General features: G+C 35.8%; 1 protein-coding gene across 5 annotated transcripts in view; it reads right to left on the bottom strand.

The window, feature by feature from the left end:
* The window catches only part of LOC133526791 (GRB10-interacting GYF protein 2), a 95,163-nt gene extending 78,621 nt beyond the window's left edge, over positions 1 to 16,542 (bottom strand). For 2 of the 5 annotated variants that reach the window (XM_061863575.1, XM_061863591.1), the window contains exons 1-6: positions 16,185 to 16,542; positions 13,713 to 13,990; positions 12,901 to 13,036; positions 3,074 to 3,213; positions 1,281 to 1,439; positions 933 to 1,045 (exon numbers count right to left, since the gene is read on the bottom strand). In XM_061863575.1, the coding sequence (XP_061719559.1) occupies positions 933 to 1,045; positions 1,281 to 1,439; positions 3,074 to 3,213; positions 12,901 to 13,036; positions 13,713 to 13,945 (781 nt within the window). In that variant the 5' untranslated portion in view covers positions 13,946 to 13,990; positions 16,185 to 16,542. The other 3 variants (XM_061863600.1, XM_061863608.1, XM_061863582.1) reach the window with 2 other exon arrangements.
* Between the last annotated feature and the right edge of the window lie 1,138 nt (positions 16,543 to 17,680).

Below are 17,680 nucleotides of genomic sequence, written 5' to 3'. Positions count from 1 at the left end.
TGTCCTGAATTTATGTATATTTTTATTTTATTTTTATTCGGCACCGTTTCCGGTCTAGAAGCATTTAAAATGGACAAAATCGGAGAAGTGCATTTTTCAAAAGCTGATATTGTTATTATTTAATATTGATTTTTATACAATATCAATTGCTCTTTCTTACTGTTAATATGTTTGATACTTTTTTATTTTTTTCATACAAAAAGTCAGAAATATTTTTTTTACATCGAATTTATGTAAAGTTCGGTATTTTTGAAAAATTATTTTTTTACTTCAAAATGTAGCTTGTAGTTCATAAAAAAATTCTGAAAAGAATGAGAATGGTTTCTGCATTAGTTTTGGAGATACATGACCTAAAGTGCAAACCGGCACGGTCTGAGCGGCGTACTGGCGATTCCTTAGTAACCCAGTCAAAAAGTTTTCACCTAGGAATAGCAAATAATAAGCTGGAAGCTCGTATAACTACACCTTCATTACGGCGGTCTATAAGCTACGTTAAAAGTCACAGAAAACTTGAAGTTATTAAAGCTTACAAAAATTGGTTTTACATTATAAATGAAGATTGTAGAGCATAGAATTTATGACAAGTCATGTTCCAGACATATTTTCAGACCCTCAACCGTTGGCACTATAGACGGCGCAGCGTTCCGTAATGCCAGTTCACGTCATTACGGAATCATCAATTCCTGTTAATAATAAGGTCAATAAAGTTATTAAATTTTGTAGAATTTGCAGATATTTGGAATAGTTATGTTCCACATATCAGCAAATTCCATGACCAGAATTTTTTTTCGCAGACCGCTTGGCGTGAAATGCCCCATATACTACTAAAAGCTCTCGTGTAGGTTCTTCAATAAACGCGAGAAACATACGCTAAAATATCGACAATATTCGAAAGAAAGCATTCGACGAGGATTGAAAAAAAAAGAGCTCACCCCACTTGTCTTGTTGGCTAGTGCGAGGCCTGCCAGGATCTGATAAACGCCATTCCTCGCCTTCCTCGCGGGTTTGTGGTGTCCTCCAATTCGTGTTATTAGTCGGCCTCTTGCTAATTGACAAATAGACGTAATTTGAGACAGAGATGGAGATTCAGATCTTTATTTGCTAAGTATTTACAAATATAGGTTATTAAAGATATTTACTAAAGCTCACCAAACCATAACTAATGAGTTAGAAGTATTGAGGTGAATGATTGTATACAGAATTAACGAATGAGGAATTGTCATTTAAGTGCACAGTATTTAAACTCAATAGAAACACTACTGTTACGTTTTTAAATTTACCTTCGGAAAGTTTTATTTGGTGTCCATTCCGATTGTTCACTAACAGTTCTGTTAGTGGAAGGTCCCCCGTTACTGTTGCTCCAGGATCGAGGCAGAGGTGGAGCATCTTCATCAGTACCAGTCACATATCCTGGTATCCTTTGATGGAATGCGGTTCCTCTGTAAAGTCAGTTATTAAAAATAATTAGTATAGTAGTAAAAATATAATAATAAATAATCATTTTAACTAGTCACACAGATGTCGACTTACAAAGAACGGCAGTTTTATACTGTCACATAAAACTGCCGTTCTTTGTAAGTCGACATCTGTGTAAGATTTTTCCCTTCCCTTGTGTCAAGTGCAAACTCATCGACATGTGTATCCTGCCTATCCTAACATACAGCGCAGAAACATACATGGTCGTTAAGAGGAAACATTAGCGGCCATGTTTACATACAAAGGATTTCGACATTTTCCTCTCTGGATTTTGTTTTGACCCTAGATGAAAAGCTTTTTTATATGAGTTCAATATTACCATTACCTGTGTCAGTACGTCGTCCTTTTTTTGATATTCTGGTTTTGTATAATAATTAGGTTCGTTCAAATAGCGCAAAAAACGGTCAAAAGATGAGCCGTAAACAGACGCCAAGCGTACAAAATCGGCCACAATAAACGCAAAAATCCAAACGGTCAGACACTCATAATTTCTTTGTCATTCCGTTCCCAAAATTTCGTTACGATTGGTTAAGTTTTGGAGGAGGGAACTGCAGTTGTCCAGGATCGCACTAATTTACAGAGCCGCCCGCGTCAGCGCGATGAAGATATTTATCTAAAATTCTCAAATCTGAGAAGAGGCTCAGCTGGTATTTCTCCTTAACCAACTTGGGTTAATATGGGTGTTAAGGGGCTCCCCGTGACTTTTTGACTATCGGTTCTTTAATCTTTTATCTCCATTCCGGTCAGCCGGATTTTGAAAGAAATGAACACTTTTTTTTTTTAGAATTTTTTTAACCTTTTGTACGCCAAGCATTAAAGTAACGCGACGTGACACCGCAATGAAGCAAAATAAAACTCCCACCCACTAGAACCTACGTGCTAAATTTGGAATCTCTAGAACCAGCGGTTTAGGCTGTGCATTGATATGTCAGTCAGTCAGTTTCTTCTTTTATATATTTAGAAGAAAATTGAGTACATAGAATAGATAGACTGCTATTTATGACTTCTAAACGTAAGATCAGACTTTTCTGATCGCTATTATTTGCACTTTAAATCAAGAATAATAAAAGCATTTTAGGAATATTCTTAGTAATCAGCGTTCTTTTTATACCACGTCAGTGGCAAACAAGCATACGGCCCGCCTAATGGTAAGCAGTCACCGTAGCCTATGGACGCCTGCAACTCCAGAGGTGTTACAAGCACGTTGCCGATCCTTTAAAAACAACAAACATTAAACATTTAGGGCTTAACACGCTATAAATCCACTTTTATGACTATAACTAAAGTCAGTCAAGCCAAATTTACGTTGTGAAATTATAAATAGCAGTAGGATGGCAGTTGCCATTCGCAAATAGGCGGGTCTACACAGAGCGAACATACGCGCGAGGCAATTTCCTCGCGCACAAACCAGCCAGCGAGCCGCCTCGGCCGAGGCACGTGTACACTGGCCGTTTTGTGCGCAAGGAAATTGCCTCGCGCGTGTGCTCTCTCTGTGTGGACCCGCCTAATGACTGAAATGTAAACATAAGATTGAATGTCACATACAACATTGACGATTCTCGCAGCGCTCTTTATTTACTAGTCTGGTAAAACTTGCCTTCCCAGTGACGGCTGTCGGACAAACGGCATCCGTGGTCTACCGCGGTTGTCCGTGGCAGTTAGACCTCTGCCGATTCCTCGGCCAAACTTATCAGGCGTCAGTGCACCTAAAGGCGGACCGCTTCGTAGATTCTCCCGCTATAAAAATAATTCCATGTTAAAATAAAATTACACCATATTGTCTCGGTGTCAATCTGAATTGGTATAGCCTGTCCGATTTCTGAGATGCGTACCTGATCTTAGAAAAACGGACAGACTACTACAATCAATATTTTTTTAGTTTATGTCACGTAGTCAGACTTACGGCCAATCTACCATTACTGCCTACAGAGTAACTCGGAGATGCATGGATATAAATTTTACAGACGTTTGCAGATTCCACAGAAATTAGTAAAATCCATAAATATGTCCACAAGCAATGATTGAATTTACCAGTAATGCCTCCAAAGCCCTCATTTATATTTTTCCTAGATAAATTGAAATTGGAATCAAAGCTGCAAGATATTTTTTTTTTATATTAAAAAAAAGATATTGTTTTATAACCGGGATTATCAAAAGGAACTCCAAAAACTTAAAGGAACAATTTCATCGTATGAATGCTTAAAAACATCACTGAAATTAAAAGAAAATTGAAATATGCGTAGATTAAAATTATTGATAGCAACAGGTGCAATATAAATTAGCAGAAGTGCAACGTTTTTATTTGTTAAAAAATTTTTTTTTTTTTTTATTACCTAAACATTTTACAAAGAAGAAGAATAATACCATAGATTTATAACTAGCCTAGATGCCTAGTCTGTACATCCCTAGTGAAGCCATTTCAAGTACGACATTATGTCGCCCTCGTGTCATCGTATCCGAACGGCCCTCACAGTACTCAAGGTCGAGTTGGTTTGTGTACACCTCCCGGTTATAAATTAAAAAATACAAGAAAGATGGTTGTTTGTGCGGTGAATTGGTGTCACAATACATCAGTGAATAAAAACAAACCGCCTGATATAACATTTCACGCGTAAGTATCCAGTTTAATGTGATATTTTTACGTAATTGTAAATACAAAAATCCAAATTTTCGTCAGCCGCCATTACTTATAAATGTTGCCAGGTGATATGAATTTTTTTTCCTCCAAATGAGGCATGACGATTACATTGATAAAATTAATATGCTTACTTTAAGTTCCTTGTATGACTATAGAAAATATTCTTTTTTAGTTTTTCATTCTTTTATTTCAAATTATGTTTTGTCTTTTATAAAATTACAGTTTAAATTCATATTTTTATTTTGTGTGATATTCGTTTTAGATTTCCGACTGATCCGCTTCTGTCTGCGAGATGGACGGAAAAAATTAGATTAAATAGGAAACCGACTAAACATAGTCGAATATGCTCTCGCCATTTTGATGAGCAAGTAAGTAAATTTTATTTGTGGAACACAGGTGTTACAGTTAAGGTCTGTGAAAACGAAACGCAACTGTCACTGTCGCACTTATATGGAAGACTGATAGAGAGACACAAAGCGTTTCGTTGTTCGAAGCAATAGCGATTGCCACCTTGGCTAGGCCTGCAGGTACAATTACGAGTACTGACGATAAATAGTTATTTGTTTTACAAGTGGAAAAGTTGTTGTTTAACCGCTCGTGCTAATATTGCTACTCGAGCTAAATAAAGATCCAAAATGTCGAAAAATGGAATCTTGAGCGTTGCGAGGGTTTCCAGTTACGAGAGTTAAACAAATTTTGCCCCAAGTGAAACACAAAACTTTTCACCACACCAACCCGAAGAAAATATTAGTCAAATAAAATCAAATCCAAATGATCGTCATTAAATATTTATCATTTAAAATCATTATTTCAAAGTCAATTCTACCAGCTATTATCTGTGCACATTTGTAAAATAAAAAAATAAACGTTTTTTTATTTAAACATTATTTCACAAAGTACAGAAATGCAAAGTCCTTAAAAGAAACCTTGAAAGCTTTTGCTACAAATTTAATATCTACATACACACTCCCAAATGATTGATAGCCAAGTATAAGGATGTGGTTAAAATCCATCTACTTTAAGGGGAATAAATGAACTCTGGCAACCCGTTTTTGTATATATGTGTGTGTCGCTGAGCGTAAGACACGAGCGTCGCACGCACACATCGATCGTGTTTCGGCTTCACTTTTGGCAGATTAGCCTTATGAGGACTAACTGTCTATGTGTGATAGGTCAGTGAATAATACATTAACAACAACAAGAATAACAAGATAAGTACAGAACAGATAAGGATGTGAGGCTGAAATGGTCTCCACTCAGCATTGCAGTTGGCACGACTAGGCGTTGTCAAAAAATTTGTTTTATTAATGTATTTTTTATTTAATTAGGCGAACTACTACTTAGACCAGTTGCCTAATAGGCAACCTGCTACTTAGACTAGTTGCCTAATAGACAACCTGCTACTTAGACTAGTTGCTACTAAAAAAAAGTAGACCAGTTGTTGTTTAGACGAACTGCTATTTAGAAGAAATGCGATAATAGTTATGTGCAACAAGAGAGGAAAGTTAGTTTTTCTTGCGAGTGTTGATTTTGAGTCTCAAACACACGAGATGTAAAATAACTTTGCTCTCGTGTGACACATACAACTTATCACCTCAGTAGTGAGAACATATTGAAGGTTAAAAAAAATCAACATAAAGTAAAAAGTTTTTATTCCTGTATTCATGGCCTTCACTAAATTATAAAGCTACTTTCTCTCACTCTCTGGAGTGAGGAAAGTCGTACTTTCGTCACTCCCTGGAGTGGGGAAAGTAGGCTTGTTCGAGCTGCTGAGGTGAAATGACCATTTGCTGATTAGGCGGGCAGCTCCATAGTCGAATTGATAATTAGACCCCGTGCTACTAACCTACATAAGTACTTACAGTTAAATAAAATAAAAGCTTGTAAGAAAATGATACCAAACTTGAGCAAAAATTGGGGAGCACTCCGCCTCATGCCAACATGATACGTCATACATTTTATTGACTCCCCTTCCTAAATCAATCTACGAGTCAAAAAGACTGAAAGCAAAAAATGATTTCTACCATCGTCATTTGCCGTATACAAGGTGGCCAAAAAATATGTGCATTCCCGTTACCAGGGAGGTTTTGGGATTATACTGAGCAACTTTTACTATGGGACCAACCCGAAATCGCGAATTTTTTTTTTAACCTCCCATAGAAAATGGACCAGCTAAAATGTATGAAACAGCCAGAAAATATGTCCATCATATACGATGGTGAAAAAATGGGCAGCTGAATTCAAGCATGGACGAGATAGTATCGCAGATGACCCTCGTCCCGGGAGGCTAACAACGGTGACTAACACGGACAATGTGGCAATTATATGCGAAATGATAATGAAAGACCGGCGATTAAAGGTGCGGGAAATAGCCGACATCGTAGGCATTTCTTATGAAAGAACTGAAAATATTATAGTCGACGAATTAGGTTTTTCCAAGGTGTCGGCGAGATAGGTCCCGAGGCTTCTTTCATTGGAACAAAAAATCACTCGCCGTACTAATTCACGTGAATGTCTAGACCTGTATGAAACCGATACTCAAGACTTTTTGGACAGATTTGTAACAATGGACGAGACGTGGGTTCACCACTATACACCGGAAGCCAAACAGCAATCGAAGCAGTGGGTTCGTCCTGGATCTCCGCCTCCCAAAGAAGCCAAAGCAATTTCGTCGGTCAATAAAGTAGGCTTGAGTCGGTCAGGACCGAAGAACTAAAAGGAATGAAATCCCACCACAGACCGAAAGGAACTAGTTCATCTTAAGCGCTCTTAATCGGTCTCGGTCCTTTAGTTCAGTAGTCGGTATGTCAGCGGGCCTACCGCGAACTACGTTCGACGGGTTGCCTCCCTGTCACACTTACGTACGAATTTACAAGTGCGACAGAGAGGCAACACGTCGAACGTGGTTCGCGGTAGGCCCTCAGTACCAAGTAACAAATCGGTCGGGAGCGAATGATCGGAATGAGTCAAGGTCAAGAAATTCGCTCTCTCACGCTCTCGCTCTGTTTATTTGCGAGCGAGAGCAAGATATAACCTAGTCATCCTCATTCAGATCTCGAGATTTGCTCCTGAACTAAAGGAACTAAAGGACCTAAAAGAGCGAACTAGTTCGTTTGACCGATTGACCGAGATCGGAGCGCTCTTTTTAAAGACCGAGCGGGCACAACTCTACAATAAAGTCATGGCATCTATTTTCTGGGATGCAAAGGGAATAATAATGGTTGACTATCTCCAGAGAGGTAAAACTATAAATTCCGACTATTATTGCGAGTTATTACGCAGATTACGCGAGGCTCTGAAGATAAAAAGACCTGGAATGTTGACAAAGAAAGTTATCTTCCACCAGGACAATGCACTTGTTCACACGTCACTAAAATCGATGGCGGAGATTGCCAAATGTGGGTTTGAATTATTGCTCCACCCACCCTATTCACCCGATTTAACACCATCGGACTTTCATCTGTTCCCCAATTTAAAAAAAAAACATATGGGTGGTATGAAATTTTCAAGCAACGCCGAGGTCCAAGCTGAGGTGGATGCCTATTTTGAAGGTCTTGAGGAAAGCTTCTTCAAAAGTGGTGTAATGGCTCTGGGATCCAGATGGAACAACTGCATTCAACTCGACGGGGACTATGTAGAAAAATAAAAATAAAAAACCTCTGTTTTGTTTTTAATATTCAGGCCGCGAATTTTTCAATCCACCCTCGTATGTGTAGACCACGGACTACAAGTAAATTATAGCATAAAAACCGGCTAAGTAGGAGTCGGACTCGCGCACGAAGGGTTACGTGCGCAAAAAATCGGCAAAACAAATCACGTTTATTGTATGGGACCCCACCGAAATATTTATTTTATTGTTTTTAGTATTTTTTGTTATTGTGGCTACATAAACACATCATCTGTGAAAAGTCCAATTGTCTAGCTATCATGGTTCGTGAGATACAGCCTGGTGACCGACAGACAGACAAACGGACAGTGGAGTCTTAGTAATAGGGTCCCGATTTACCCTTTGGGTACGGACCCCTAAAAATAAAACGAGTTAGATCAATCAAAAATGTTTTATAATGTTTGTTCAATAAACACGATCAACAACGAGAAATTAATGCAAACATGTGAAATCTGCAATTTAATACAGTAACTTTAACAATAGCGTTTGCGTTAAATCCGGTAGTTCTGATTTTTTGCAGGCTTGTTTATGATGTTGGCCCAATGAATAATCCAAGTTTGTGACTTCGAGCGCCGAACGCAAATATATATTGTTTTTTTAAGATTTGGGTGACTAGGACACAAAGGACTAGTTTTTGATAGTACCCTCTCAGGTTGTTTTTAAAGTAGACTCGATTTGCTACTATACGAGACTAGAATTGTCTCTGGAGACCTAATAGTTTCCGTGATAAAGTTTATATTTTTTTAAACTAGAATTAGTAGGGTAAGCAAGTGCAGTGTTTATGCGCGTTTGACTCAGGCGATGCCGCTTGGCATGATTGTTCCTTAGGTCAAACAAAGCTGATTTGGCCCGGTAGTCACGAGATCGTACTGTGCCTAGCCCACAAAAATATTTATTAAATATTTATCTATGCTATATTTCTCCCTGCTCTTAGGAACTAGGGCAAGTTATATATAACATCCCAAACTATTATACCCAAATTATCGTTTCCCATAAAAATGTTTGGCAAGATAACTTATCCCAATTTTACAGTTAGCGAAACCTTTATTTGGCAAGTTATTGTTTAGCAAATAATTACTTGGTCAAGTTTCATTAATTCATTATACCAAATATTCTTTAGTCAAATGTATCGTTAGGCATAACTTAATTTCACAAAACATTGCATGGCATACGATTTACATCTCAATAGATACTAGATAGTTTAAACTATAATATTTATTTTATTTTTTCTTTCATTGCGTGTATTTTTATTTTTGCTTTCAATTGAAGTATGTTATAACAACCTTGGTTATTTTCATCAATTTGGCATCATATTTATAATTAATCTTAATCTTACGCGAACGAATGGAATTTGATGAACCATGTGTTAACGACACCAATTATAGGATATTTAAGAGAAAATTTCTACCGCTTTATGTTGTTTTGTTTTCTTTATGGGAGAAATTGTCCTCCAAAGTACTAAAAAGTTACTAAATCTTCTAACTCCTATAGAAAGTGTTGCTCAAGCAACTTGCTCGTTAATGGCTTGTTGCTTGTTAATGCTAAAAAAAAATACGTGTCCATTATTTTAGACCACTCTATAATATATATCAAAATGAATCAAATCGGAGTCGGACAGTTGGGTACCCTTCCTTGTTAGAAAACTAGATAGGATACTAGTTAGGAACACCGAATTAAGTAAGGCGTGTAAAGTGTTTTAATCACTTAGACATGTTAAATACATACCCTACTTGATTCTGTTGTCCTGTCATCCTACCTAGGATCTTAAAATAATCACTTTTGGTTAGTGCAGTTACTAAACGCGGTTACACCTTTACTATTTAGAATTATGAATTAAGAGAGATGTGTCAGAATCGTAAAGGTGTCACCGCACTTAGTAAGAGTCTGACTCCACTAGCTAGAAACATTTTTTTAGGATCCACAAATACAGGCGGACTGCACCCTGACTGCTATATGTCTATGAATCTACTTTATAGTTTTTGGCGAACCGCGAGTTCGGGCCGAACCACTAATTAGTGAGAGATATCTTATATTGGTTAACCTAGTCTCAATCTATGCGCACGCAGGTGACCAAATTGGCAAGAGAAAACACGAAAGTAGTAGTCTGCACTTGCTTAATTTGCCTTTTCAAGCGGCTGAAAATCATTCGCAAGTCCAGCGTGATATCAGTAAGCTTACTCAATGTGAAGAGTTTGTATATGTACCTATTTGTATTCGGTCCAGAGTGGTGTTAGATAGAAACAAAGTACAAGCCATACGACGTGTTAAAATTAAGCGTAGGTTGAAAGCCTCAAAATTTTGCGTGAGAAGTTGATATAAATTATAGTGGTAAGGGCTACGGTGACGTAGTGTGCCAGAGCGCGGCGTTTGCCAGCGCGGAGACACATCGGCCTTATTGTACAGCCCAAAAAGTGTTAGATCGGTCGCCCACACAGTGACCCCGTGGTCTTGACATCTTTCTAATTAGTATAAAGTAAGAGAAGATTATGAAAACAATATATCTGGGAGCACGGTAGTGTCCCCGCCAAGACGAGCACAGCGCAAGGGCTCTACCTACCTTTTCTCGAAGCGCTTCAACGTTTTTTTGAACCCTCATAACTTGAGTTTGGATTATACCAGATAAACAAAATTCTCGAGATATAATGTCAATAGTGAACATAATAAGAATAGCATAACAAATTTCAACTGCGTAGCTCTCATACCACAAGAATTGTGAATACTTATATTATTTCCAATCAGCATCACGAGTTCATCCGACCCTTATAATAGGACAAAAAAAGTTTCCAAAATTTCATTCAATTTTTATTATTTGTGCATTAGGTTAACGTCATAGAAGACAAAAGAAATGGGGACGGGTTTTCTCGGTAAAAATGGAATAAGCTCGTAATCTGAGTAGAAATGATATAAAAAATAAAAACTCTTAACACAAAAAAATTTAATACTAATTTAAATAGACATGCACATTTGCCAAATTTTGGAAGTGACAATCTGAAATAACATTTTTTAGAATATAAGTTTTGCCATTAAAAACGTTTACTAAATAAGTTTTTATCTTAGTAAAATTTGACGAAGTAAAATTATAGCAAAGGATAATTTGACCACACAAATTAATTACGAAGTGTGCACTTGCCAAATATTCATTTAGGAAATTAAACTATTGCGATATGTTAATTGGGAAGTTATATTTGGCGAAAAGTATTTGGGCCAAACAAAAGTACAGCACTAATGAGTTTTTAAATATTGTATGGTATTCGTATTTGCTCAAACTCTTAATAAGTAATCAAAAACCCGAAATAAGTCAAGCAAAGCTATGGTGAATATATTTAGTTATTTACAGTACATATGGTGCTACTTTACCGCACTAGTGCGAAAATTAGTATATTACGTTACTATGTCGAACATTTAAAGGGCCATATGTACTGTAAAACGTTGTACGATACATGTGCGAATAGGTAATTCGCAACTGTGTCGATTTAAAACACTCCCTTCGGTCGTGTTTTAATTTATCGCTACTCGTTTCGAATTTCCTATTGGGAGCGTGCACGATGGCAGCGCCGCTTAGCGTTCGCAACTCCTGGGGAGCTGTCAAATAATGAGCTCAACAAAATAAAGATTCTTCCTTAAAAATGTTTACTATAATACAGTTACCAATGTGCGGAATCTTTTCGTTTTCAATGTGAAAATAGTCAGAATTATCGGTGTATTTTATATTATTCGGTTAATTTTCTTTGTCGGCTTTTATATTTTGATGGCCCACTTCATGATTGTCTTCCTGGGGATACGTATGATGCTTTCAAGTATATAAGTTTTGCCCTTCTTCACAGGTTTTAATCAACTCATTTTATGTTAAAACATGTGTTCTTTCGCTTATCACGTTTGTTGTGACAGACGACAGACAACTCTTCATGCCAAAAGAATGTTTCTGACGGGCTTTCAGTAACTGTCATTATAACTAATATTACAATTACCTAATGTTGGTACACTGTATTAGCAATACTATATTATTAACATCCAAGCAAAATTTTGCGTTGACATAGACTAGATAACATATTTAGCCGTTACGTTGGTAAGCCTGGAATAATACTATATGATATATAAAAGCCTAATTTCTAGCTGGATGATGAAAATATATTAAGTTATTACTGTTTCGTCCAGTATTATTGCAGTTTACCATTTATCAGCTATCGTGACCTATTTTTAACGTAAATATGATTTTAAAGCAAATAACGTGAACAAAATATGGGAATTGACAGAAACACACGTAGCATTTTTGCCATATTTGGCCACATCAGGCGCTGTGATCGTTCCGGCTTCCCCCACCACCCGCTTTGCACGCTTCCAATAGTATATACGTAATAGTACATTACGATACAAGTGCGAAAAATAGGAAATTCGAAACGAGTGGCGATAAATTAAAACGACCGAAGGGAGTGTTTAAAATCGACACGAGTTGCGAATTACCTATTCGCACATGTATCGTACAACGTTTTACAGTACATATGACCCTTTAAATTTTCGACATAGTAACGTAATATGCTAATTTTCGCACTAGTGCGGAAAAGTAGCACCATATGTACTGTAAATTGTGTAATAGTACAAGTGCGAAAAATAGGAAATTACCTATTTGCACATCTATCGTAAAATGTTTTAAGTACATATGGTCTTGTAAATTGTCGACATAGTTGCATAATGGGCTAAACGTAGCACTAGTGGGGTAAAATAGCACCAAATGCACTGTAAAAATATATTCCATAATGTCAATATCTACGGAGGAAAATGGGGACTACGTTTGTATGGAGAAGCGGTCGTCCACTGTCGTCTTAAACGCATATTTTAAAGACGTAAATAATGTAAAACATAATTTCAATGATTTTCATACATTTAAAAAGTCTATTTGTATGGGATGTTTTTACTAGCGGTGCGCGCGCCACATAATTTTAACTTTTTGGAACAGATAGTAGGTTTATCAGAAACTTTTGAATCTCACGGGAAATAGAATCAATTGACTTCTTCCAAAGAATAGATGCATGTAGTTAATTACACAATTTTTTCACTAATTCATGTGATATTATGGTGTGGTTTGCCTGTAATAATAATGAAAATGTCAATATAATTTTACCATTTCCTCTTCAAAAGTATTGTGTAGCGCAAATGGCGGTTTGCCTCGTGGTTGATAAAGCTGGTCTATAGATTTTAACTCTGAAGGTGCTTCAACAGTCCTGTCATAAAGTGCAAGCATTTCTTCTCTGCCATACCTGAAAAGATATTTTTAAAATCTATATCTTTTATGACCGCTCTGGCCTAGTGGGCAGTGACCATGCCTGTGAAGGCGATGGTCCCAGGTACGAATCCTGGTAATGGCATTTATTGATGAGCACGGATATTTGTTCCTGAGTCATGGGTGTTTTCTATCTTTAAATATTTATAAATATTTATTTATTATATATATTGTTGTCTAAGTACCCACAACAAAAGCCTTATTGAGCTTATATTTATATATTATTAAAATATCTGGTAGTACATTTTTGTTTAGGTTAGGGAAAGCTGTAAATGGCTAGGTATAAATTTAGAGAGAAAAACTAGAGTAAACAGACTAATAACAGGGAACCTACACCAGAGTGCAATAATAATGGTGAATAATATAAACAAACATAAGAAAGATTTTGTTAGCACTTGAAGTACTTTAGCTAACACTGTTACCAGCATTGTTTTATTACTAATTAACATATATTTTAACTTATAATTGTAGATGGTCCCTAAAAAGTGTGCATTACGAAATAATGAAGTTAATTTGCAATTTCTATTAAACTCTAGACATACAGCAGAGACTGCAATATGTAACTTCATAGTTGTAACAAGAACAGGGAAACAATTGACTTGGCCCTCATGATATCCTTGCAGCCTTGCATTAAGCTATATATTTGGACTTACCGAAGTTTTGCAAGATGTATTTTTTGCGTGGTATTTGCTGCGCAAAGTGGATTTCCCGGGACTGGTGAGGTAGCCTGGGCTGGTGCACCGCTGCCTGCCCCAGGAGTGGCGCCGTTCCCCGAGGCCAGCAGTGCGTTTTGACTGTTGGAGCCCTGAATGCTGGCATTACGTTCTCTTGCCAAATTGCGCAGCCACTCCGGTCCAAACTTGATGGGGTTATTGCGGTCGCCCATTGCTCTGGACGATCACTCAATTCAATACACGAAAAACTGAAAAAGCTGAAATAAAATATGATTTTAAATTAGTTTGTCTAAAATTAGCAGCACTGCTCTTATATTAACTATCAACACTTTAATAAATAGTTTATAATACCTAAAGTATTCATATTACAACAAACATTAAAGAAGAAAAATTGCAAACAAGGTAAACTTTACCTGGAAGGAATCAATACTTATACACTGCACTAACAGATTGGTGGATAATTTGTGTATAGCTTCTAAGAGTATAGCTAGCAGCCCTGATAGCAATTCTAGATAAATACAATACATATATCTTTATGACCTTGTTTGGAGCTTTTATATATTTGGTATCCTATGTGGGTACTTTTACTGTTACTTACTAATTAAATAAGTTTTTCTCAAAATTATAGCATGGCAGCTTGTAAACATTGTAAGTATTATTTATAAACAATAAAAAATACTAGTAATATATATTATACTTATATATAAAATTAAGTTGAATAGAATGGGCAAGAAATATAATAAACATATATCAAATACTAAAGCTGTAATGTTAAATTTCATCTAAGTCAGTCCACTTATCGATTTATATATTCTTTGTACTGATATATTAATAAAACATTTTAAAGTAAATACCAGGTAAAAGTGAATGATTTGTTGATAGGACCATGTTTGTTTTATACAAGTATATAACTAATGAATTAATTAGGTTTGGTTAGTTTTGCTGTATCTATTAAATTTAACTGTAATATTTCTATTTCACAATGCCTAATATTTATTTTGATTCACCCTCGCTTTGCTACATATATTCGCTATGCTTTTAAAGTAAAAATGTCCACTGGAAGCATACATAGCAATTACTAATACTAACAACCTGCTTTTATACCAATTTTGTAATAAAAACTATAAAGACAGATTAGAAGGTCAAATAGAAGTAATCACACATTCATGTTTGTATATTGATATAGAAAAAGATTAATTTTCTGATACTAAGATTTAACAACCAAAGGACATCAGTAACAATGATAATGTTCTAATTCTTCAACTAATAGTCTTTAATGGACTGTACAATCTACATACTTAAATTAGATAATTATTGATGCATGGTTTATAATAGTACTAACTGTCAATGGTACTCTTGAGATATCCATTTAATTTTTTTTTTTGTAACCAACATAGCTAACAACAAATTCCCAATATGACATAAACCAGACCATGACTAACAATAAGTTCCATTGCTTAAAAAAATAAAAACGAGTTACAAACATAGTAGTTGATGGTAAGTAGATTAACATGTCAGATGAAAAATTTGACTTGCTGATAATTATTATGTTCATTGTGCAAAAGGAACAAGATAGGCGAATTGTTTTTCAAGCTTGTTTTTGTTGGAAGTAAAAAATATGAATTAAAATTATATCAAGTTATTATGTATTGTATTTCCAACTAGATTAATTATATGTTGATCATATCTACAGTCAACAAGATCGAAATTACTAATCTGTTTTCATCTCATGTGGCTAGAAGATCAAAGATTAATTGACCACCCAATATTAACATAATCACAAATACATATTAATTATGGTAATTAGACCTGAGGCTATTACTGACACCACTAAAGTATCACCTTTTCGCTGATGCTGAATTTTTAATTACACCTGAGGAGCAGCTATTGTAAAACTAAAATCATTATTAGTTTACTCCACATGTTTAGGAGCTATTTCAATAATGAAGAATATTATGCTAATATTTTGAACTCAAACCAATTACTTTTCTGTGGGTACATAGTGTGAAATATTTTAAATTTGAGGTATATTTGAATCGTGTCGTTTTTTACTGGAAGCACTACAAGTCAAATCAAAACCATAAACCCAAAACAAAGACGTGCTATTGTGGTGTATTTTCAGACAATTTAAGTAATAATACCTATTACGCCAAATAAATAACCGACTAACATTCATACTCAGCTTATTTTTCATACGCGTGTTCAATATTTTTTGACAATGCACTATTTGTAGATCACAGGAGGTATAAATTATCATACGTAGGCACCTCGTGTATGTTCATTTCACCAGATTGAAACATACCTACCTAATCCAAGAGTCAAGGTAGTATGAAGACACAAAGTTAAAGCTGTATACGTATTAATGACACACTGGAGCAAATTCGCCATAAGTCAACAGGTTACATCTGATCAGATCAAAATAAGAACGATTCGAAATTAGATCATAATTACCTAAGAGCCCGAGTGATAATCAGACACACGCACAGCAACAGAGCAATATGGCCGCCCAAAATGAAGTGAAGTGGAGTAAAGAAAGAAGAACGCATGCGAGTACGAGATAGCGACAATGTAAAATGAAGTATTATCAGTGCTACCAACTTCCTTTTTACATCATATTTAATTCATCAGTTTTGTGCTATCTGTTGAGTCTGTTTTTTTATGGGGATTTATAAATCTGCCGATAATAACGCGTGCTATTTTTAGGGCTCCGAGGCCAAAATGGGAAAAAGCGCCAATTACATCCACCCTTCCCGATTTCGAGCCCGAAATCAGTTCCTGATAATCGTTTTCCGTTTCACGGAATATCAGCACATCGTTAACAATATTAGAAATGTAAAATAGTACATTTCGATGCTGGTGCGGAAAGTACGTCATTACTTCACGAGTACCGAGATATCTTGGCAAGACTCGAGACGAGTGAAGAATGACATTTCCGCCCGTGTATCGAGCGAAGTTTTTAATACAGTTGCAAAAAAATAAGAAACAATAACTATTTTTTTATGCATCTTCTATAAGACAGAAACAGATGTAAATATAAAACATGGTAGTATTATTTCCTCAGTATCGTTATTTACAATGATTTGTGTATCGTATATTTAAATTGTATAAAAGCAATGTCGAATGTTGCCTTTGGAAACTTAAAACGTGCTTTCAGTAAAAAAAAACGCCTCTTCTTTGACAAGTGTTTCGGCAGCAATTCCGTTCCATTCAGACAACTTGTTAAGAACGGTTTTTCAATATTCAATATTAAAAAGTAAACGTGTTATAATGATAAAGATGTAAGTAATAAGATATGAAATATGTATATTTTTATTATTATTACATTAACAGTAGGTTTTTATAGGAAATTGACATTAACACTCATCAATAAGTAGTTATGAATTGGAAATTGGAACAATAAAAAAGATTGGAAATTGTCTCTAATTGACAAAAATGTTCAATGTTTGATATTTATTACATATATAATTTTTTTACATTTCAAGTATTGTTAACGATGTCCTAATATCTGGTGAAACGGAAAAATATTCGTGCCTGGGGGCCTCCCGCGAAAACCGAAATTCGCAAATTGCGGGGATCTTTCTCTTTTACTCTCACTAGGACCAAATTAGAGTGACAAAGAAAAATGCCCACAATTGACTAACTTCGATTTTCGCGGTAGGCCCCCTGGGGCCAAAATCGAGTCTGGGGGCCTACCGCGTTTCACCAAATATCAGCACACCGTTAACTATATTTGAAACGTACAAAAATGGTTCGTACGGTTCATATGCAAAAATATTAAACATTGAACATTTTTGGCTACTAGCGACAAAGTATTTTTTACATTTAAAATATTGTTAACGATGTGCTGATATGCCGTGAAATGGAAAACGATTATCGATAAACGAATCGGGAAAAGTTATATTTTTCCCATTTTTGCTACGGAACCCTAAATATGGCATGAGTTATTA

Source organism: Cydia pomonella, chromosome 1 (genome assembly GCF_033807575.1).
Source record: "Cydia pomonella isolate Wapato2018A chromosome 1, ilCydPomo1, whole genome shotgun sequence".
Lineage (NCBI taxonomy): Eukaryota > Metazoa > Arthropoda > Insecta > Lepidoptera > Tortricidae > Cydia > Cydia pomonella.
This window is presented reverse-complemented; position numbering and strand designations above follow the sequence as displayed.